This window comes from Mchenga conophoros, linkage group LG4 (assembly GCF_057382185.1).
Source record: "Mchenga conophoros isolate Kocher_MC1m ecotype Shallow Benthic linkage group LG4, M_conophoros_male_GT1.1, whole genome shotgun sequence".
Taxonomy (NCBI): domain Eukaryota; kingdom Metazoa; phylum Chordata; class Actinopteri; order Cichliformes; family Cichlidae; genus Mchenga; species Mchenga conophoros.
In genome coordinates this window covers 27,746,965-27,771,590 of record NC_140529.1, presented here as the reverse complement: position 1 = coordinate 27,771,590, position 24,626 = coordinate 27,746,965, and the positions used below count along the sequence as shown (strand labels likewise).

The 24,626-nt window shown below is 40.3% G+C and overlaps 1 protein-coding gene across 2 annotated transcripts in view; it reads left to right on the top strand.

The window, feature by feature from the left end:
* The window catches only part of gcgra (glucagon receptor a), a 51,949-nt gene that overhangs the window by 13,621 nt on the left and 13,702 nt on the right, over positions 1 to 24,626 (top strand). Inside the window, exons 1-3 of one of the 2 annotated variants that reach the window (XM_085271453.1) lie at positions 20,419 to 20,568; positions 21,811 to 21,958; positions 22,490 to 22,586. In XM_085271453.1, coding sequence (XP_085127579.1) covers positions 21,905 to 21,958; positions 22,490 to 22,586 — 151 coding nt within the window. In that variant the 5' untranslated portion in view covers positions 20,419 to 20,568; positions 21,811 to 21,904. Of the gene's footprint in view, positions 1 to 20,418; positions 20,569 to 21,810; positions 21,959 to 22,489; positions 22,587 to 24,626 lie in introns of those variants that run through there. The other variant, XM_085271452.1, reaches the window with a different exon arrangement.

Here is a 24,626-nt window from a genome sequence, read left to right as displayed (position 1 = left end):
ATTGGTCCGGGCCACTTAGCATCAAAGTGGGCTGTGTGTGGCCCACACTGCGAGAAGAGTTTGACATCCCTTATTTAGTATTATTCTATTTCCTGTCATGAAATTGTTGACCTCACAAGCCCCCAGACAAAAGAACCAATTGTCTTTATTGAGCTGTCTGTGCACAATATTAAGGGAAGCTAATATGCTCAAGGAGTTGAGAATATTATCAGTTTTCTCATCTATCTCCCTACTTAGAACTGTGACTTTAATACAGAACATACGCCCATTGCCTTGAATGGTTTTTCTTATGCTATTAGCCAACAAATTTATAACTTCTTTGGCATTAGTTATTGGGTGTGTCTGACGAACTCTAACAGGACATGCGTCTTACAGCTTACACATAAACCAAATGTCACTGCCGCAGTGCTGCTTGTCGTTAGTGCTGTAATTGGTAAACGGTTTGGAATGAGTATGTAAATTAAGGGATTTGAATTGGAGACAATGTGAGACTAATGTCTCCCAGAGGAATATTTTTGTTTGTGCTACCTTACCATGAATGAAGTCTTTCTCTTTGGTTTTCAGTGGCGAGGATTGTTAGTTGGAGTTGAAAAACAACATGCCCTCCTCCTTCACTGAACAGACCGCTGAAGTCAGTGTGTCTTTGACGGGAAGTTGGACGTGGGCCTCTGTGTTTTGTGTACACAGTGAGGGAGACATTGACCTCTCTTCATATGTAGCACTCAGACATGCACAACGTGCAGCCATCTGTTATAGGTACAAACACAAATTTCTGGTGCTAGTTTTACTGATTCATTTAAAAAAGCATACAGAGCAAAATAACTTCTGCAGTCTTCTCTGACATATGCTGCGCTGTCTTGCACTGGTGCTGTTTATGCGAACAGTAAGGCTGTGTGACAGGATCATTGCAATACTAAACCGATGTTAATGTCATAGCCGGCTTCAAACTGGCTATGGCAGTAATGTTACATCCCAAAAAAATTTTCTCCGTGGAAAAAAAATCAAATACTGCCATTTTGTCAGCAGCCAGTGATGTTGCAGGCGTAGGCACAAGATGTCCTTTGATGCCTTGATGCACTGGTTAGATCAAAACTTGGTGATGGTTCAATTTGGAAAAGTTTATATAGGGAGGCATAAGGGCTGAAGAAATAAATTTATAAATGCAGAAGTTTTGTTTGTATCATTTTTGCTAAAGGCTGCATGGTTTATATGATTTATTGCTTACAATTTGTTAGTTTTAAACAAACAAATCATAAGGAGGTTTGGGTTAAAGAAACTCTGCTGAGGCAGAGGTCTCAACAGGGTTAGGGTCACTGGTGAATATAAACTGGCTGTAAGTGTGAATGTGACTGTGAGTGTCATGTGATAGACTGGCTACTTGTCCAGGGTATACCCCGCCTTTACCCTGTGACAGCTGGGAACCACCGGGCAACCCTAAGTTGTATAAGCAGAAGATGGATGGATAAATAGATTCATTGATATTACTAATAGCAATACCTTTAGTAATTGGATTGTCTTCTCAGTTAAAAAAAACAAAAACGAAGTCTGCTGTGTTTGTCCCATGACTCACTGATCCCGTTGCTCTTGTGGTCATCCTTGATATCATTTAGCTGCTTTCCCATGGTTATATTCAAATTCCACTATCTTGGACTGCAGTTTTTGTCAGCAGGCCTTCTTCTGCTCTGGAGATGTGCTGCAAATTTGGTGGACACTAACCAGAACCTAGGGACAAGTGTAGAATTTCTGCAGTTAAACAGCCTGTCATTGCTAGCTGCAGTCCATGACTAAGATAGACACTCACATGAGAAGCAGCTGATTCGATCTCTCAGTTTTTCATTTGCTACAAATTATTTTGCAAATGAAAGTTGAGCAAAGCAGAAACGTATGAATGGTATTATTTAATTGTTTAAATATATGCGTGCACCCCATTTGCAACATATGCACAGTATGGAGTTATGCTTCTTAACAAGTGGCTTGTACACTGTGCTGTCAACCAGAAATCCGAAGTGCTAGTGGCTGTTCCAAATAGCCACATTAATATAAAGGACAACAAAGTCATTTTCCCCAATTTCTTTTTTGTTTACATTTCACATGACTACTTACAGCATGAGGAGGCTGTTTTTTTGAAACTGCATACTGCAAGATTTTCCACCAGTGTGACTCTTTATGAATAGCTGTGTTTAAACTAAGGCGAACTATTAACTGTCTCATTACATTTATAAGCTGCAGAAGTGAGCAAAGTCAGGGTATCTGTTTTCCTTCCTTGACCCCCCCCAAGCTATGCGTAGCTGACCTAGTCGCTAGTTCCTTTTTTCCATGTGATGATTCATACCTCGGGTGGGCAGTTCTCTCCTGTCAAAGCTCATCTTCTTTAAAGGGTTATCATTAATTAAGCTCGCTGTCGTCTTTCAGACATGTTGTCATAAACTAAACACATCAAATATTCAGTACAGACCAACAAGCTGCTTTTATGGAGTATTATTTATGCTCTCCAAAGGCCTGCACCATACTACTGAAGGTCTTCTGGAGGCTCAAGACTTTTTTGCATTACATCCATCACCAGACAACCAGCACAACAAATCTTAAATGCAAATGTTGCAGCAGGTCAAACCTCTTTGCAGAAATACTACAGTTTGCACTTTGGTTAGAGAACGTTGACAACGCACAAGGATAAACTATTAATATATTCATTTCTAAAGTCCTAAGGAATGTTTAAAATTATGTATTAAAATGTACACTAAAATGTGTGCATGCAAAGTAAGTGGAAATGAACTAGGCTGACTATGGTGACTGGCTAAAATGTGGTAGGATCTCTTTACAACTCATCAGCATCCAATTCACAGAGGCTCAAATATGAATCCCAGTCAAATCTAAATGTTGTTCAAGATGAAGGCCTTTATTGACCACGCGTGTAAAATCCATGCATATATTTTAAATTCACATATTTAATAAATTATTTTAAGAAGGATTTTACTAGATGAATTTGTGGCATTTATTCTTTTAAACCAAGCTCAAACTGATCTGACCAAACAGACCGCTTCACTTGGCAACAAGTGCACTGGAGCTCAAACGCATACCAGTTCTGAATGTACAAATAGTAGAAAAATATTTTGTTTCAGACACATAGCTAGATGCTGCTCCAGGTCAAAAGCTCTTTGCCTCCTTAGATGTGGCCCAACTCTGCCAGTGACCTCTCTCGGCTTCAGAATTCTCCCTGCTGCTGCCTTCTTGTGACAACTGGCTGAACCAAGAATCTCTGCTTGGTCCTTTTCTTGTTTAGAATCATCAGGACCATCTCATCATTGATTGATTTTTGACTTTTGAGGACGAAGTTTCCACTAAAACACACCGCTTACAATGTTACATGACACGTCGGTATGTTATGGCCTTTACAGTAGGGAAAATGACCTCGGCTTCACTTTCTCTGAAACTCCTTACTAGAAACTGGAGTTTCAGTAACAAGCCATTTTTCTTCATGAGGTTTATCATAAAGAGTCGTTCTTTTTTATCTTCTTATCATAGGTTACACAATAGGTTGTACCATAGCTTGAAAATAAGTCAATATATGTCTCCTCGACTTCATGACGATGTCTTTTTTTGACTCCTTGACCATAACTGCTTGCAGTCTGTTTTTAGAAAAGGCCAACTGATTGCCTTATCATCCCCGTTCACCACAATAGATGCTGTGCAGGCCTCTAATGCAGTATCAGACAGTAAGTGCAGCTTATTACTGCACAAGTTAAGATGAAGATGAAGCATTTCACCGTTTCCTCTGCACAAAAATACAAGCTAGCCCAAGAGTGACACTTGTAATTTAAGCTCCCTCACTTGTAATCCCACTTATCTTTGTGCACCCTCTTCTGATATGGCACATTATAATCGCTGCAGGGTGTAGCCTTCCTGCAGAGGAGATGTGAAACAGATACTTTTATCTGCAGCACGTAGAGTATTTTCCAATTTCCAGTGTAATCCCGCCCCCCGTGTTTGTCATTACACATTTTTTGTAGTGTAGGATTATTTAAGGTCACTCCTGAGTCCTTTAAGATAATTAATTTAGTTGTTGAGGAAATTTAAAAACAGGCTAACTATAGAGACTACACAAAGGTCACTGGGTTGGATGAGAGTCAGTGCAGGGCACTAACAGGAATAGAAGTATGAGAAGGAAGTGTTAGTGCGTGTGTGCTCATCTCTTTTACTGCCTAATTAGTCTCTGTTTGCCGATTACGTTACACAGCTCCTACACACTTCTAACAGGCTTGTTTGTGAAGGCTGAGATAACCACCGCTGTGATGCAACCATGCTACAGTGTACAGACATATTGAGCTCCATCCAAAGTTTGTTTGGCTTCTTTTTTCCAATAAAAAGAGACAGCCAAGGATTTAAATGTGGTTAATGTTTGATTTGAACTGCAAATGCCACACAGATGTTTTTGCTTAATTGGTTTTTCTACTTAAATCAATACTTTTAAAAAAATGTTTATTGAATAAATGTTTCCAAGTAGAACTGAATTATTTGATGAAAATATATTCAACTGTATAAATGAGTAATTTAAGCTTGGCAAGTCCTCTGTGAGAGTAAATTAGCCAAGTTAAGTCACTTTATTTAAGACATTTAAAATCATCAAAGGAATGATACTTATATAATTTAAGAAGAGCAGAAACTGTTGACTAAGAGGTATGTTTTTAGTTAGAGTGCTGTTAGTGAGATAGATGACCTAATCTGAGACATTTCCAAAGTTTGCCCAGTCAGCTGTACAAGCCAATCAGGAAATTCTAAATTACTAGAAGCTGCTGACCAATGATCAAGTGAGCGGTGTGGGACACAGGATTATAAGTCTGGCAGGAGCACATATAATGAACTGCAGGAATTCAGTCTAATTATAATAAAAGCACGACAATCTTTCTCTGGGTCACTGATAGAAAGAAAGGGTTTAACTTCAATTAAAAATCTCAATTAAAAAATTAACCAATACTCACACAGTCTGCATTTTTTGCAGTTTCTTTCCTTGCTTTGTAAATGAAAGCTGCAGGCTTTAATACTAAACTGCAGTTTAAATCAGCTGCTCTGTTTCTCTTTCTCTGCTATTGTTTTCTCTGTTTTTGTTTTGTTTGTTTTTGTTTGTTTGTTTGGTTACGGGGGGGGGGGGGGGAGTTGTGGTTGTTGTTGTTCTTTGGGGGTTATGCTTGTTATGTGTATGGGTCCTGAGGTGTTGTTTTTTGGGGGTTTTTGGGTTTTTTTTTTTTATTTATTTATTTTTTTATTTGTTTTGTTTTTTTGGGGTTTTTTTGTGTGTGCGTGTGTGTGCAGAGACTGGTTCTCTGCGGTGTTTTGTCTATTGTGGACCTGGTAGGGGGAGAATTTGGGTTGGGGGGCTGGATGGTATAATGGACATACCACTGTTCTGAAATCAAGATTGACTTAGCTGTTGCTAACTTTGTATGTCATTGTTGAAATTAATAAAACAAAGTTGGGAATAAATCAGCTGCTCTGCTGCCAGCACATCTATTTGCTGCCAACTCCGCCCCCTCAATATGAACTCAATTGTAACTGGATTATGAAACCCTGGGTTAGCTAATCGAGATGGCGATCACGATGCCAGCTTCATAGGCCCCTGCTCTACCCCCCTCAGCCACAGACATCATCACATTGGCTTCTGGGAACATCTGATTGATTGATTTTGTTTTTTTTATCGTTAAAATGATGTTCTCAGCAGTTCTAGCTATAGGTGGTAGAGATTTTTTTTTCTTTTTATCCCACAAATCGCAAAATTTATGATGATTAAACCTGTTTCAGGAAAAGTTTTGAAATATGAGATGATAGGCTTTAAATTCATGTTTCATAATTTTTTTTAAAATGCCAAAGGGCCAAAGTGGCTCCCTTGGTTGTAGTGTTAAAGTAATTACCAGCTAGACGGAGACCTGGTCCTAATAGCGTACATATTAATGTGAGACAAATGACCTATTGCAGCATAGCGACCCCCCGATGACATGCAGAGCCTGTTGGAGGCCCTAGATTTATTCTTAAGTTCCTGACCTACATTACATCAACAGCTACTTAGTACTTTCCTTGCAGTTCGCTGCATGCTCGCTTGCTCCCTGCGTGACACTCTCTTGTTTCCCCTGCTCCATATTTTCTCATGGGTGCAGCATATTTGTCAGTGATGAGACACAGGGCATGGTTTTTACATGGTTATACATCTCCATTGTACAGACATGTGGGGAATAACAATGCTGTAGGGGATTTTGTAGATGACAGAATGACAAATTGTCTATATCCATGGCTCAGCTGTCTGTGTGTTGTTTCTGCATATTAGGCTGTGTTCATAGAGAATTTGTTTGTGTCATTAATTCATTCATAAGCGGGGATCAGTCGCAGTTAGTGAACCGTAGATCGTCGTGGGAGAACAAGTGACATTTGATGCCTGTTTAAGATGTCGCTGAAGCTCTGGAGGGAACAAACGCTGCCTTACATGCCTGACGGTGTTCTTGCTGTTAACAAACAGTTGGAGTAGAAGACACATGAAAAAAAAATCCAAATTAAAACGCCTCTGGGTAGGTGAATTTATTTTGGGAGCATTACGAAGCACTTGAGGCCCAGTTTGAATAACAACGGCTTTAAGCCTTTTTTTTAGGTGTGTCATGTGCTTTGAGTGTGTGTTTATGTAGGAGTGTTATAAGCATGTGCATCTAAGACAGCGCATTATGCGTGTGTAACTGCGGAGATGGAGCTGTAAATAAGATGCTTCACTGTCTTTGGCCAAGTGGTTGTAGGGAATCCAGTTGTTTTAGATTAAAGATGAGCCAGATGCTAAGAGGAGGAAATGGAGGGAGACAACACAGATGAGGAATATGAGCCATGAATAGGAGGAGGTGGGCAGGAGATGTGGGAGCCAAGTGACACTGAGACAAATTAGCTCAGCTTGCTTTGGGTTTGGCAGTAGGAAACGCTGCACAAATTTTTCATTACGCCACACAACTGTCGACCTCTGCTCATTATCTGTGTGGCTCTTGCAGTCATAATTAATTTATCTCCCATGAACCTCTCTGTTAACGTTTTGGACAGGTTTTGAAGTACTTACAATTACTTCGTTTTTCACAATGTGCAGTAATATTTAGACCCAAAGGTACCTCAAAATCAACGCATGCACATACGCTCACACACAAACACAGTAAAATATATCTTCACACCTGTTTCCTGTTTCCTTTCTCAACATTAACAGCAAATAACACAATGACTTAAATAGCATGTGAAAGCCCTTATACTTTACTGCAGTTGACTTGGAATAACAGATATTATTTATTGCATATGGAATAGCATAATACAATTAATAGTTTTTGGACAGCAATAAATTTCTGGTATGAAACCCATTTTTGGGAATTGTATTGTGAATAATGTTACATTTTTCATTGTATTTCATGAAAATGAATACATTCTGGCTCTCTCAAAGATCTCAGAAGATTGAACTAAGCAAGGTTTACTATGATATTGCAGAAATAGCAAAGCTACGAAACAGAGTTCTGGGAGTGGGAGGTTTTCTTGCACTGGCTGGAGGACTGAGCTGATGAAGGGAGAAGGCTGGAGAATGCAGGCTGGCTGGTAGGTCATACATGGAGAAGTGAGAAGGACAGACTGGGTTCATCCAAAAAGACTAGATAGCACGCTGATGAGTGAAGCACAACCTGAGGCAAGGAAACAAAGATTACTCAGAGATCAAATAACGACACGAGGAAACCGACTGTATGTGAGGACTGGTTAATCTAGCCGAGAGAGATGAACTGATGTTTGCATCCAGGCCAGCTCTAGTTGCGCTCAGCATATGGAAAAATAGCTCTACAAACGCACTGTTTAGGACCTCTGTTCAGCTTAAAGTCTGCCTCCAGATTATGCAGACCTCTTAACATGATCAGAAACCTGAGCTTTGTACTTCTCAACCTATTATTTCTAGCTGCCCATCATAACGTAGCAGGCTAGGACCAGCCCTTGTTTAAATACTGTGAAGCGTGACAAGTGAAAGTGTCTCAGGTGTGCCAGTTGATTGGCACAGAGCTATGCATCAAGTGGAGACACGTATGCACACACAAAGAGAAATAGACAGAGAGGATCAACCACGTGACAGTAACGACAGGGATGAAAGACATTGTGCTAAACCCATGAACATAAACAATACCAGTCTCACCTTCACTGTAGTTTACTGTCTTCAAAGTATAATGAACCATTTTTAAATTGTTATCTTTTGGTGCTTTGCTACTGCAGTCTGTTGTAAAAACATAATTTTTTTTAGTTAAAAGTATAGAATAGAATAGAATAGAATAGAATAGAATAATTCTTTAATTGTCCCACAATTGGAAATTTGGTTTAACATCCGCAAAAAAACACATATACAAACAGAACAAGACACAGGACATAGAACATAAACACACACAATTTATACATATTTACATCATAGACAATAGTTACTAAAACAGAGTACTGTGCAGTTATTAAAATTAAAGTACAGATAAGTAGCAAACCCAGGTTGTAGTGTGCAAACAGAGCAGGATACTGAAAGATGTTTAAATAGTTAAGACAGAATAATTAGAAAAGTACAGATTGCTTATTGTACCTGTGCATTAAAAAGTAGACATGTAACTTCCAATAAGTTAGTATATATAAACTGAGAAAAGTAATGTGCAAACTATAACAGTGCTAATGTACAGGCAAAGATAGCACAGTTTGGTGTCTACATCCTTAAAAATCAGAGGAAACTGGACAAGTGGAGGAAAAAAAAGAAGAAGTGTTGGGCCTAAAAAAAACGCAAACTGTGTGCAATAGATGAGCAATGTCTTAAACTTATGTCCCTAACTTAAGAAAGTTACTAACTTAAACAAGAGGGAAAAATAGGCAAAGACGTGAGAGATGCTGACACTTCAGTTGATCTGTCTACCGTTCGCTGAGCCTCATCAGAAATAGCTTCAGTGGAAGGGCGGATGTCAAGAAGCCAGAAACCATTCTTAAAGAAGGGAAACAGAGAAAAGAGGGTGAGTAATGCCAGATTACACAAGTGCTGGACTTCAAATCAGTGGCAATGGGTCTTATTGAGTGCCAAATCCAACTTTGAATCTTGATCAATATGTATGGAGGAGATCAGGAGAGAGATACAACAGTGAGTGTCTGCACAGTGATGGCTCTGTTATGGTTCGAGGCTGCATTTCAAACAGTGGCGAGACCTTATCCAAATTAATAGAATTATGAAAGAAGAAAATACCCTCAGATTTTGATCCAGTTTGCAATAACATCTGGAAAGAGTTTGATTGGCTTCCTTTTTAGCATGATAATGATCCTCAACACGCTGCCAGTGCAGTAAAAGCACAACTATAAAAGCAGACAGTGGAACATTATCAGTCATGGACTGGCCTCCTGGACCTTAATGTTACTGAAGCAGTGCAGGATCATCTTCATGGAGAACTGCACAAAAGGCAGCCAAGATCCACAGAAGAGCTTTGAAGAAGCTTTAAGAAGCCTGAAGAACTATTCCTGTATGGTAAACAGACAGATTCTTATGTACATTTCTACTCTACCTGAGCACTCAATGCGCTTTATACACTTTACCTCATTTACCTATTTATACAAACAGTGTTTTCCTAGTAAATTGTTTTCTCTGTAACATTCACATACTCCAGTTGATGCATTGGGGAGCAACTTGGGTTTACTTTGGGCACTTTGTCCAAAGCCATGCAGTCAGGGATAGAACCACCAACCTGCTGATTAGTAGATAACCTGGTCTACCGTCTGAGCTATAGCCACCCCAAGATACCTTCAAGAAACTAGATGGAAACTTGACTAAGAGACTTCAGGCAGTGTTGAAGAATACAGGTGGTCATACCAAATATTGATTTTCAAGGCTCATTAAAAATTGTAGAAAGTTTTTGCCTTGTATACTGTATTTCCATATAATTCTGTGTGTTTTAATATACCTATTTCCTGTTTTACTTGGAAAATATAAAGAAATTAGAGGTTTTTTAGGACTTTTGCACAGTATTGCATTTATTCAACATTTTTATAATACTTTTCACATATCTCAAGTCTAAGTAGGCTCTGAGCACATGGTATGACCTCTTTCCCAGCAGCTTCTCCCTCATTAATTGATGTTATTTTTTCTTAATTTGGGTTGAACTGCCTTTGCCTGTCTAAATAAGGCTTGAGAGTCTCAGTGTAGCTTTTTATGGGGTCTACTGTCCTGGGCTGCATATGGCAGAATGATAATTTCCAGGCTGATGGCAGAGTGACAGAGCAGCGTAGGGGATCTCAGAGGATTACTGCACATAAACACTGCCTGCATTCATCCATAAGAGCTCGATGTAGACCAGATCCTTGAATGTATAATCCAAGGGGCCCACAGTTTAATGGTCACCCAGGTGATTTCATAATTCAGTGGTTCTATTTGGTGTTCTCACATAAGCATTAAGCATTGCATAGGAAATTGACGTTTGCATGTGGGGCATATGTCCGTGAGACACCATAGGATGATGTCAAACACTCATTGCGTAAATCTTACATTGCATGTTTTGTGTTTCTCCCGCCTCTCTTCGTCTCTCTGTCCCTTGTCCCCATTCTGTGTGTTTTCCCCTCAATTCCTTGTTTGTCCTCGAGTTTTTTTTTCCACGCTTCAGCTTCTGGGGATAAAAATTGAGCCTACACGCTCTGCAGTTTCTCTAAAGGCCCACGGTTCATGACACCCATGTTAAAATGTCCAAAAGTCAAGTTTGTGACTTGGTACAAAAATAGTTTTGGCCCTATTTTTGGATATTTTTCCCTTGATAACATGGCTTGCTGCAACTATGAGGACTGTTGAAGAAGTTTGTATATGTTTTTGTTTTGCAGATTTCGTGCAGATTGGTAGCCAAGCTTCCTGAAAAATTAGTACTCGATTTTTCCAAATATGGTAACTTTTCCAAAACATGAACATAGTTGCTGCCAAAACGCTACATAATACAAAACCAGTGAGTGATGTTATGATGGCTATCAACATCTTTTATATATAAAAGATATATGCAAATAGACTGCATATATGCAGTCTATTTGGGTTTTCTTACAATCTCATTAGCTTACCAAACAGTACAATCTATCATGAGCAGTCTTTGAAGTTCTCACATATAAACCCCCCTTCCATCCGTAGTTTAGTCTTGTCCAGTAGCTATTTATTTATTTTGGTTTTGCTTCATGAGTATGTGTGTTGCTATACTTGCTTCTTGTGTGTTTTGGACTTATTGAACTTAAATGGGTGGGCTTATCATGGGGTTTTGACTCAGATAACACTGTTAGTTTGTTAAGCTTCTCCTGTCCCTGAACTTCAGCCTTTATCATCCATAGTCCACAAACTAAAACATACAGAAACAATGTTTTGGATAGTGAAGATGTGTGTAGTAATGGATAATCGGAGACTAATGAGCTGGATGAGAGGCTTCACTGTTTGTGAAGGGCTGAGGATTGACTGCGACTCCTAGACTCAGCCTATGAGAGTGGGTGACATTAACAACAACATGTTGTGTAGGGTAGGTGGGCTTTTACACAAGTACTTTAGGTGTGCATTTGACTTAGGATAAAGTTATTTAAGATGAGTGAGACACAGACACAGAGGTGCATGCAAATCCTTGTTTTGGTACTAATCCTGACTTTTACAGTAGAAGGGGGAAAAAAGCAGTGTCACTCAATCACTCTATATCAAAACCACATCCCTTTCACATAAAAGGCTGCGGACACCACAACATTCTCAGTGTTCAGTCTTGGCACAGATAATGTGCTTGGTAAAGGTCACAGAAAGGCTTGTTTTCTATTCACAGACAGCTGAAGTGCAAGTGCTAACTTGCAAGTGTTGACAGGTGGAACTGCTGTGTTCGCGTTACTCTGTTCTCGATTGTTTACTCCAAATCTCAGCCAACTGCTTTGCATGTCATCACAGGGAGATTTATTAATCTTATAAGGCATTTATTTTTATTCTTGGGGGAATTGCATGACCAGTTTTTTTTTTTGCTATGTGAGCTGTTTTTTTCAGAAATATGCATCTGCAGCTTACTGAGCTGCACTGAGCTACAAAACTGTAAACCTTCTTGATATCATTTATATAATTTCTCTCAGCTTCAACCTGAGTGAACACCCGTGTGAACATGCAAGCAACTTAGATATCAGATTAAGTCAGCAAACATTCAGACTCAAATGCAAAACAACAGAGCAGATGAAAGGCTCACTTGGTAATCTGTGAAAAACACTGGGGCTGCTGGTGTAAAGTGGGCTTGCAGATTGAAGACTTGTGAGATGAGCTGCTGACAGACAGAATTAGCAGTGGGCTCGCTGGCATATAGCGGAAATCTGGGTCACACAAAAAGAAGGTTTAAAGTAAAGGAAGCCAGAGAAGAGCCTGGACTTTTTGTAGTACTACAGCTGACAGAAAACTCTGAAATAGACTGTAAGAGCCAAGCTGATTTTGAATCGTCTGCTTGTCCTGAGAGCTGTAAATTAGCAAAACTGATAGATATAACTGGACTAAATTTATGGCCTGAAACTCTCATGGCTATTTTAAGAGAAGAAAGGATCACAGAAGTTCTTCCCTGCTCCACAGCCACGGGGAACCACGACAGTAACAAGTATTTAACCACCAAATAAATATAGTGGCAGAAAATGACAGCATTTTTCTGTAATCTCATAAAGTACAAGTATAAAGTTGCAGAAAGTAGAAACACTTAAGTAGACATTCCTGTAACTTGAACCTCAACCCGCAAGTTGGATGTGCTTGAACTAATCACCTCAGCGTTTTTGTCGACTGATATTTGCATGCAGACAGACACAATATTACCGGCAGCATTCAGGAAAATTTGAGTTTACCGCTTTTCCGATCCTGGCTCTAATTATTTGACGTCTATAATGCAAAAAAATAAAAAGCATGTATTTAAAATAAACGTTGAATCTGCACTTGGAGTTGGTGGGTTACCACAAAAACAGTGAGTTCAATTCAGAGCCGCAAGTACAAATGATGTTGATATTTCCCCAAATCTTTTTTCCTGCATTTCTGTGCCAGCTAGGTCACCGAATATCAGCAAGTACACGGGCAGAGACAAATAAGCTAAGTGCTGTCCGAGACTGAAGCGCACGCAGTGTTATTCCTGCCAAGCTGAAACCACAGATAGCATCAACACAGTCCTGCTCCTGCTGTCTGCTCTAAGTGGCAACACTGTTGGGCTGTCATTATGTTGTCGTCTTAAAATCAGCTTTCTAATCTCAGGAAACTAATCATTGTTCATTTTGTGGTAAGAAGCTGTAGCGCAGTTGGAGTCGCCACGAGGCTTGGCTCATGATCAACATAATCCTCTGCTTTGTGTAATGGAAATCTTGACAATGTTGTGATGAACAGCACAGGCTTGTCTGGTTATGCCACAAAAGAAGTCCTCCCAGGAGGAAACCGAGTTGTGCCGAAGCTGGACAATCACCTAATTTGACTGTTTCGAGTGAAATAAGTGAAATCAAACTGAGAGGGATGAACTACTAAACTTGAAATTAATTACATAATTCAGGTGATTTAGCAGCAGTTAGCAGCAAGAATCAGAGGAAGATTGATGGTAGCTACAGAGTTAGACTGATTTATTAAAGGCGTTATTGTCCATATATCAAAATCATTCATATTAGGATTTAGGACGCATGAAGGTTTGCAGCTCCGTGTAATTGTTTACACAAATATTGTACTGCAATAAGCTTTTTATTGTTGCTGACACATGTTATAAAGGTGCAATCAGTTGCCAGAGTACACAAGGGAAAGCAAGAGAAAAATGAAACACCATCTCTATTGCCTTTATAATGCTAATTTAACAACACAAATCCTGTCCACTGGCAAACAGAGACATCACTATTCATATAAATGAACAACCGCACTACTTAGTGTGACTCACTGTTTCTTAGCCAGCTTGCTCTTTCCCATTTTAAGTAAGACGATATCTTTCCCTTACATTTAACAATTTAAAGGATTATGAACTGGATAATAAACAAAATACATTTTTGCAGCGTTGTGGTGAACAATATGCACCAAAGTTAAACTTCGTTTGGGAATTAAACTCATCCTGTGCTCAAACAAACACAGCAGAAACAATGTAGGATGGCGATGGCTAATCAAAGGCTCCCTGCAGGGCTGTTGTTGCTTCATAGCGGGCACAGTTCGTAGGTCCATTGCACCTCATAAAAGTGTGTACGACACAGCACCCAGGCAGCGCAAAACGCTTCCCACACACATGCTCCTGTAGAGCACGGCGAAACATCAAACATTCACACACACAAAACACAGGTACGAATCAGATGTTATACAATCATTTTTCATTGTTTCCCACCCACATTCAGCCGATGTGGCCTCTAAACAGGAAGTGTTTACCAAAACACGCAAATATCCAACGCGCTGAAGAGGCTTCGAGCATCCAGCTGCTAGGTCCCTGTAGATGCATCCAGATGGGCCACTGCCTCATTATAACAGGGTCCCCGACAAACATGTGTAACAGTTCAGAGGTTGACCTCTTTACAGAGCTGTAGAAATAAGAGGCTCAAAAAATATGTGTTTGAGACGTCACGCTACATCCTCATCTTTACACATGTGCACGGTATTGCTGTAAACATCTGGAGATCTGGATAAATCAAATACCTGAAGGAAGTGAGCTTTTTTTTCCCGTCTTTGTATTTTTTTTTATCTCCAGGACAAAGTGAGAGGTCTACTGATGCTTCAACAAAAGTTGCATAGTGTTCCTGCTGGCACATTTGACTTGCATATTTAAGTGCACTGCAGTGTTCTGCTGGCATTTTGACACATAATAAAAAGGCACGCATGGGAAAGCAGAGTTAGCCAGCGGTGGGATGTTTTATGACCCATTTCATGAAAACACAGTAATTATATTCACTGAGGCAATGTGATTTTTGTTAAAGAAAAGTGATGAATGATAACATGACACGTTTTCCAATCACCATTCAGGAAGACAAACAGCAGCAGACAGTGAACAGGTGCAGCGCGCAGTGCCATCGGCAAACCTAACAGGTCAGATAGACTGAATTAGGCTATGATGAGGCGGGATATTTGATTTGTGAGACCACAGAACTTGTGATGCTTAAACATCTGGATTTAGTTGACCATATAGTGACGTTCACATTCATGCAGCGCACAGAGAATAAACTGAGGTCGACACTGGGATACGAAATTCCAATTTTGTTTTAATGTCTTTCAGTCAAAGTAACATTTACAACAAATGGTTTTCATTCATTTTGTTTAGTGGTGGTGCTTTGCTGGAGCACAGCTGCAGTGCAGTTGGAAGATGTTTCTTTTTTGTTTTTTGGAGTTTTTTTTAGTTAAATTTATAGCGTCAATAGCAAAGTCATTTGGCAGGAGCTCCAGAAAATCAAAGACCAGCAGCTTTCCTTTTTTCCAGTCTTCACATAAAATCACAGATTCTCATCAGTCACACTTCGCGAAGCCCATTTAAATTAGCAGATGCAAACTGAGTGAAGGGCTACACCAGGACTGATTTGAAAGCAGTGACAAGCTAAGCAAAAGATTACCCCCATGCATCCTCTGCCTCGTGCTGTTTGCCAGAGATTTACTAACGGGAGACATTGCAGCATTTTGCACATTGTCAAGAGACTAAGAGCCGTCTTCATCTTGCTTCACAGCAAAATTAAAAGGACTCCATAACACTGCTGACTACTCACATGAATGCGTCTGTTACTGAGCAAGGACTCTACAGCGGCTGTTTGCTGTGTGTTTAGGCCACACATTAACAAAAACAGACCCATGGCCTGAAAATAAAGATTAAATAAAGAAAATAAAGACTCAGACTACATCCAGCTGGTGACGATCATAGCAGGTGTTGATGTGCACTGTGGGCTTGTCTGGTCATAGAAACTAAGACTGGAAAATATGTTGATTAATGCTGTCATACTGCCAAATTTTCACTTTATTTATGTCTGTATCTGTCAGAATCTAGTTCAGAAACTGAATTGAGGGGAGATCGATGATATTCTTGAGATCATTTTGAGTTTTTGTTATGATTTATTTAGGTGGTTTTGGTACATGTGTAGCATTAATCTGAATGCTTATTAAAATTTGTTTAAATGTGTTGTAATAAAAATCTATAATTTAATTTAATAATATCAAGTTTGTTTTCCAAAAAGAAAACTCTTTATTCAGAAACATTGTACATTCATTCTTATCTGATCTGTTACATAACAACCTTAAGAATGTTTGTATGTTTTTGACCTTGAAGGGGAGTTCAGAGGTCAAATGTGACATAGTTTTAATTTCTGTATGGTGACAATAAATATCACAATTTTAAGAATAATAGTTCTTAAGGATTTTTTGTCAATTTTTGACCAATAAATTATTAAATTGAAATTAAAATTTAATCGATTGCTAACATGACCTTACACCTAAAACGTTTTATCAGAATTCATTTTAGACTGTTTGAATGATGGTTTACATTACATTAATATGGCTGAATGGCAACAGTTTTGCACTGAAATGTGTCCAGTATGTTCACCTTGGATGGAAGTTATCCACATTACAAAAGTAATCTGAACTCTGATTTTCAAGGTATGCAAGATCTATAAATTAACTTTAGACCGACTATCAATACACAATAATAACACCGACAAATCTAAAAGGCCAAACACACAAAACAGCTTTTTAAACGGAGATTATATTCCAGCATCAAGCAAAAGAGTAAAACACACACACACCAATACACCAATACAACTAGTCTAAGTGTGAGTCTTATTCAATGACCTGGTCCTTGACTGACCCCATTTTTTTCCAGCCTTTTGCTTTTTTCACCCGACCTTTCCTTTTAACCACCCATTTAAGGGTGAGAGACAGAGCGGCTGCATGCTCTTGTGGCATCTGTGTTGCAGCTTTGGGTGCACCGTGGACATTGTGGTATTAGCACACACTTTAAAAACTTAGTTTTACTATAACATTGCTGTTGAAGGTTACTGTTCACTACAGGCCAGAACAACAATGAGGCTACCTGGAAGTATTCTGATGCTTCTCAGCTGTAATGCATATTCTCTGTAAGCCTCTTTGCAACCCATCTCCACATCAGCGCAAGCTTTCTAGTGTCAACTAGCCGCAAATAGACCTGAAAGTGTCTCTTTCAGGTCTAGTTGTGGCTCTCATGCATGTACATGAAAGAGACCTCTCAGAACAGAGCCATACCTCCTCCATAAACAACTGCAGATGGAAATAACAAAGTTCTTCTGTGGTTCAGACTAAAAGTGGCAAATCTGGCTGGTTTATGTACTGTGCCAAACAGTCAATGTGGAAATACCTGTTAGTTTATGTCTGTCCTGATCTCTGGTAATTGAAAAAAGGTTTTGAGACACAGCTGCTATTCAGATGCCAGCTCAGAACAAAACTGTGAGCTTACCTTTACAACAATATGGTGTTAGAATTAAGCAATGTATACCTGCAATGCATCCCATGGCCACTTTGTGCCACTGAACATAATCCATACTGCAAGTAAGCTACTTTTCCTTCACAAAATAACTGAGAAAAAAACTGGAAAAAATGAATATTTTGCTTTTGAAATTTCACAGACAGAATTGCATGGAGGGCTCTCGTGTGAACCCAGGTGCTTTTATTTTTTATAGCATTTTGGCAACCCACCATGAGGTGATGATCAGTTGACAGTTTGTTATGGAGAAACACCATGTCCATTAACAGAACACTGCTCGGATTCAGACCTGGAAAGCCTTTTCTCCCAATCACCCCCTCCTTTGAGGTGAGTTGCTTGATGAGGTGAGCCCAACTATATCTTGTTGGTACCTCTAAACCTCACGCACTAGCTCAGGCTCCTTCCCCTCCAGAGAGGCGATGTTCCGTGTCCCAATCACTAGTTTTGGTTCCCGGGGATCAGTTGGCCGGTCTCCATCCCTGGCCACTCCCCAGCACTACGTTCCTCCTGCCGGTGGTGCACTGACAGGCGGCATTTTAGCATTTTTTTTTTTTTAAATCAATAAGAATCTAGTCGGGTCTGCTTTTATTTGACATGTTCCTATTGGTAAAGTAGAGGATGAACAGGAAACTGTCTGTCAACATAAACGTCCTGCTGAGTCAGGCTTAAATGAAATGTAACTGTCACTGTATTTGAAGTCTTCATGATTTGTATATATTCAGAGTTTTTCTGCAAACTAAGAAACAAACCTTCCAGAAATACTTTGAAAGTTTTGACAATAGCTATTAACAATTGTGCCAGCTCAATGTGCAATTAGATGAAAACATTGTGTTGTTTTTCGAAAGAATTCCTGGGAAGCATCGGAAATTTGTGGCTGAAGAGAAAGCAGACATTTTTTAAAAGGTCAGAAAAACAACTGAAATGCATAACCACTGTTGTGCAATCAGTGGCATGTGTATGGTTGCAGAACATCAGAGCGGGGAAATAATCATGTTGTTGAATTTGATGTTTTACACAGGAACAGATTAGCATGCTGTCATGCTGAAGATCAGGTAAATCAAGCAGAGCACGATGCGTAGATTTAGGCAGTATCTCGATTGCTCCAAACAAGTAAAAGAGCGTGTTGCAGCACGATGCTTTTTTTCCTGAACACCCTGTTATCAGATAACAGGGTTCTCATGCCTGAACACTAAGCATGTAACGTCTTCTGTATGCGCTTTAGCCTTTTAGCTAAATTTGTTAAATTATGGAAAGCAGGGAGAACATATCACACATTTACTCTAATAAGCATGTGTTTGGTTGTTTTTGCTGTTTGACAGTTTAAAAACAAAGATATTTCTCCATCATATATTTTTTAAATTGCACCCAGACCTCATCTGTGGCGAGGAAAGCTGTCGGATTTGGATGATGTCAGACAGTTCGTGTTTACTCCCACTAGTGTCTGTGCGTTTGGAAAGCTGAATGATATACTGCTGCTCAGGGGCATTTTCTGAGCTGGACAGCTATTGTGTTTTTCAGAGAGTTTTGTTTTTAATCCTTGCCGATCCCCTCTGCCCCGCATTCATGCATGCATACTCTTTTGTAATTTTATTTGTCAGACAATGTAATCAAATGAAAGGTAAGCACTCTCCAACAAACAACAGTAATTGTTACTGGCCATTGTATTAAGCCATCCAATGTGCACTTGAACACAAAGCGTTTTTTTTAGGTTGTTTGGGACATTCAGGTGATTTGCGTCATTCACTTATGTTTTTTAATGTATTTCTTCCACTCGCAAACATAAATAAGTGACCAAGGATGATTCAAACATGATGCCATCTATCCTGTGTGTGTAAAGGGGCAATAACCTCTTAGGTTACACTTGCATCTGTTTAGCATTTGGTCAATCAACACAAAGTCGTCTAAGAGGAAATTAAACACAAGTATTTATCTAAAAGAAAAAAAAGTGCTGCATAATTTTCAGACACTGAGGTGAAACATTATTGCTTGCTAACTTGTTTCTGGATGAAGCTAAAGAGAGCAGACCCAAGCATCTCAAGAGAGCCATCTGGCTTGGAAGGCTTGACTCTCAGCCGTTGTTTCACCTCATACATCAAATGTGCAGCAAAAGTGTTTAAAGCTCCAGATTATTTCCTGGAACAGGGAACCACTGGGTCTAACAACACATGTTTCAGAGGACCTTGATTGGTCTGAAGCAACAATGGACTGAAAAAGCTAAGTGGGAGCAGCAGTACTGTAGATCTGGCAGGCTATCATAACAGCACAATATAGAAGCCTAATTAGCCTCACACCTCGAAGCCCATTAGTTCCAATTGAGCTTCCATCGAATGGCCAACGTGATTCCCCTCATCCTGCATTAAAGGCATCCGAGCAGACACATTGTACTTGACAAATGTGCACAAATAAAGAAAGGGAGTTCTGTGAACTTATGTCCTCAGGTTGTGTCTTAAAAATCCTCCAGTGCTCTGATTTAGCATTGCTTTTTGAGCGTAAAAGGCAGTGAATGCTCATTATCGAGAGAGTCTTGTTTTGTCTTCAGCTGTGGGGCATTCGGTGTTATTATATCTAAAAATAAATACTAAATACTAAGGAAAACTGTGCAGCTGGACTCCCGAAACAGAAGCAATGAGATTGTTATAGAAGTCATCTAAAGGATAATTAGGAAAGGCAGTTTTTATTTTCTTTTAGTCATGAAGCGATGATGAAATATCATATTTTGGTGTCCATGCATACTCTCAGTCTGAGAGGCAGATTTCAAATTCACCTCACAACTTCACACATGTGTAATGGCTGGAATGTTTAGTGTCGCAACATAGAAAAGGGGTCAGGAGCCAGGTTTAGGAATCTTTTCTCCTGTAGTAAACCCTCTTGCTTTGACGCACCCTCACTCCCACTCCTGCAGTTTGGTTAATCATTGCTCCCAGTCGCTGCTAAGCTGCAGAGTGGCGCGGGCTGGCGAAAGAGTCAGAGAGTAAGTGAGAGATAGGTTGTGAAAGAGGGAAACCCTTGGAAAACTGTCACACATGGCGTAACATTTTAGCCACAAGGAAGACCAGGGTCTGAACCTCTCCGGTGCAGCGGGACACGTGCTGAAATGTCACGCGCTCATTATCTCTGTCTGGTAAGAACTTACCCGAGATGCCTACAGTAGAGATGTTTGGAAGAGCAGAGGTTAAAGTACAGTATGGTTTGAAGATATGCCTGTAGTTTCTGCTTCCAAATGACCTATGCCAGAATTTGTGATGGGATGTCACCGTTGTGGGTCTTTTAGCCACCAGAACACAAAAACAGAATTGAAATCAGAACATGTCTGATGCTGTCAGAGGTACAAGAGTCAGCGCTATGATTTGAGCTGGACAATCACGACCTGATGTCAGGCCAGACAAGAGTAGCTCTGATCTCTCAGCGCCTATGGCATTCAGTGAGGCTGTACTGCAGCTAATGCTAATTGTTTCCAGTAGTTATTACACTGAGCAGTCCATTAAGAAAGGCCTTGGTGTAGATTTGATCAAGTCTGATAGTGTGGATATTAAGATTGTGACTGGAACCTCCAAGCTGCTGTTTACCCCAGATTTTAGAAGCTCGATGACATTTTCAGTCAAAACAGAGACTGAAAAACTCGTGAATTAAGCTTTCCCACCCAAGAACATTGCAAACTGTTCATCTGTCATTGTGCTCTTATCTGTTGAAAAAATACCTACATTCGTTTGTGAAAAATTCCTTACACAACATCACGAGCTCGTCCTCCTATCCACAGCAAGACTGGAACGGAATGGAATTTGAAACGTTTTAGCCAAAAATGTTTCCATGGTCAAGGTGTTTTTTGCAGAAACGTTTCAGATTTCGTTCCGTTCTCCGGCTTCAGTCAAATCTCTCGGGAGTGTTATGGCAGTCGATGCGAAGGTGAGTGACCTCTGGCACACACTGACAAACACTCAACCAAATACTCGCTGGCTTCAGCAAGAAGGTGGACAGCTGCCAGCAGAATCACTGACTACATGCAGCTGTCTCACTGCAGGGACAAACAGCATTTCCTGGAGGTTTTTTGGCCCGATGATGTTCTGGTCTGTCTTGTATAGCTGTAAACTTTGTGGACCATGGCTCTATTTGAATGAATAAGCACTCCTTTCCTCTCCACACTTCTTGAGCGTTAAGAACACAAGTTGAAAAGACATAAGACTTCTCCTTTTATTTTACTTCCTTGCCAGCATACCTTCTAAATTTGGTGTAATTGTAGTGTGAACGATATGGCCCAGCCTTTTCCTGTTGTGGTTCTCTTGTTTTGCGCAGCCAAGCTGAGCCTCATTAACAGCAATGTGTTTGCAATGAGCTTTGATGAATTGTATGTCTCTGTGTCATCCAGGCAGCGTGGCCAGTGTAGATAAGCCCCCTTATGAAGTGAAAACTCTTCTCAGCTCTGCAGTATCCCATCCCAGCACCAACAGCAGAAATAAGGGATGTCACAGCTGTTCCTCTTTTTGGCAGTGCTCATTGTCTCCTGCAGTATCCAGGTGGGTCCAAAAACATGTTTAAAAGCACACACACACAGACTAATATCTATCTATCTATCTATCTATCTATCTATCTATCTATCTATCTATCTATCTATCTATCTATCTATCTATCTATCTATCTATCTATCTATCTATCTATCTATCTATCTATCTATCTATCTATCTATCTATCTATCTATCTATCTATAGATATATATATATTAGTCAATGACCCTCACAGTTAAGACTTGTCTTAGAGAGTTACAGAAACCTAAACACTCTGTACAGTAGCGTAAGTACAGTATTATCGTGTGACAAGGTCTTATTTTGATTGATTAAATCTCCAGTATGACAACCAGTTGTTTACAGCTACCGTATATATAAAGTGAACTGAAACAAATGAACGTCAGCTGGCCAGTTGCTTTGCACGAGGTTCATGTTCTCAGTATTCTTCATGTCTATCTGGTTGAAATGTATCCGTAAGTCTCCAGGAAAACAGACCTTCCAGATATTTTTTCTTTAATTGTGTTGCTGTTATTGTCTCCTTAGGTTTCTGCTGTTGTTTCCCTGCAAAAGGTGACGGAGCGCTGGGAATTGTACAGGAAAGAGTGTGAACGCAACAACAGCCAAGATCCACCAAGCACCGGTGAGCTAAACACTGTGTTAGACTTGTAATTTAATTTTAACTTTAGGCCCTTTCACACTGCAATTAAAATCCAACCTGCACCATTTACCAAAAGTTTCTAAGTGTTACTCATTCATTGGAGATATCATCCAGTTTTATATGGCGTTATTTTTGTGCCACTATTCTGAGTGCACGTAAAAAAAATTTAACAGGCATTTCCAAAAACGTTAGAGCACTTTTGCAAATATGTGATGTCTTGATAAATCGAGCAGATATTTGAAGTTCACACAGCACCATTCTCGCATGAAAATATCTTAAAAGTTTATTTTGTGACCCAGAAAGAGCAATATTTCAAACTCCGCCACTCTGTGTTCCTCCTCCACTGCCTCATTTGAGTTTGGGACGAAATGGATTCTGGGATATTGCATTTCGTCATTTTGAGCTGATTGGAGACCAAAACAGCCAATCAGATTTTGTTGCATCCAAGTCTGTGATTGGCTGGTTTTGTGGCACAAATATAACGGTGTACAGAAAGCGTTGAACATGCACGGGCAGAAATGTTGAGAGTACAAGCAACACATTGCAAGCGAGCGCAAACGCAAAAACTGAGGGAGAGAGGATGCTATTGAGTGTGTGTATAGATAATCAATAACACTGAAATACATTTTTTGCACGCAGCAATGAATTTTGTTCATTGAAATGTAGCTTTTCTTTGCTCAAAATAAACTTCTCCTCAAAATGCAACACTTGCACCTGCAATTTTTTTTTAAAGTACCCTCAATTTTTTTTTACGTGCGCTCAGAATAGTGGCACAAAAATAACGCCATAATATTTCACTCTGAGCAAGTGACAAGAGCATAATATATCACAGTATACTAAAATCTGTCTGGCCTCAGATTTGGAGGTGCTGAACCTCATTCCCGCTGCTTCACACTTGGTTGCGAACCGTTCCAGTGTGAGCTGGAGGCCATCACCCGATGAAGCCAACAGAACCACACGGTCGAATGCCTTCTCCAAGTCCACAAAACACATGTAGACTGGTTGGGGAAACTCCCATGCACCCTCAAGTATCCTTGAGAGGATAAAGAGCTGGTCCAGTGTTCCGCGACCAGGACAAAAACCACATTGTTCCTCCTGTATCTGAGGTTTGACTATCGGACGAACTCTCCTTTCCAGCACCCTGGCATAGACTTTCCCAGGGAGGCTGAGGAGTGTGATCCCCCTGTAGTTGGAACACATCCTCCGGTCCCCCTTCTTAAAAATGGGGGCCACCACCCCGGTCTGCCAGTCCAGGGGTACTGCCCCAGATCTCCACGCAACGTTGTAGAGGCGTGTCAACCAGGACAGCCTTAGAATGTCCAGAGCCTTCAGTAACTCGGGGCGGACCTCATCCACACCAGGGGCTCTGCCACCAAGGAGTTGTTTAACTACCTCAGTGACCTCGCCCCCGGAAATTGGTGGGTCAACCCGCTCATCCCCAGACTCTGCTTCCTCATCGGAAGACGTGTCAGTGGGATTAAGGAGGTCCTTGAAGTATTCCGTGTAATGGACCCAGGTGCGAACACGAGTGAGCAGACGGGAGTGAGCTTTAACAGAAGGCGAGCCTTTAATATGGCTGAAAACAAGGTGTACAAATACAGCAGGGATAACGTGGCTAAACAGAAACCTGAACTGGGAACAAACGATGGTGAGGCTATGGCTTGGAAGACAACAGACCAGGCATGGAAACACGGAGGGTGGGAACACAGACGACGCGACGCAGACTGTATGAAACACAGAGACTAAATACACATGAGGGATGATCAGGGGAAGTGACCACACATGGGAACGCAGCTGACACACATGAACTTAACGACAGGACAGGAGGAGTAAAACTGAATACACTGACAGTGAATGCAGGCCTTCAAAGTAAAACAGGAAACATGAGACATGAACCGGGGAGACGTAGTACAGGGGGAGGTGACATAACTGACAGCATGAACTTGACAGTACAAGACACACAGACATAAACACACGAAGGGCAAGGGAGACGTAATGCAGGGGTGATATATACAAATGGCT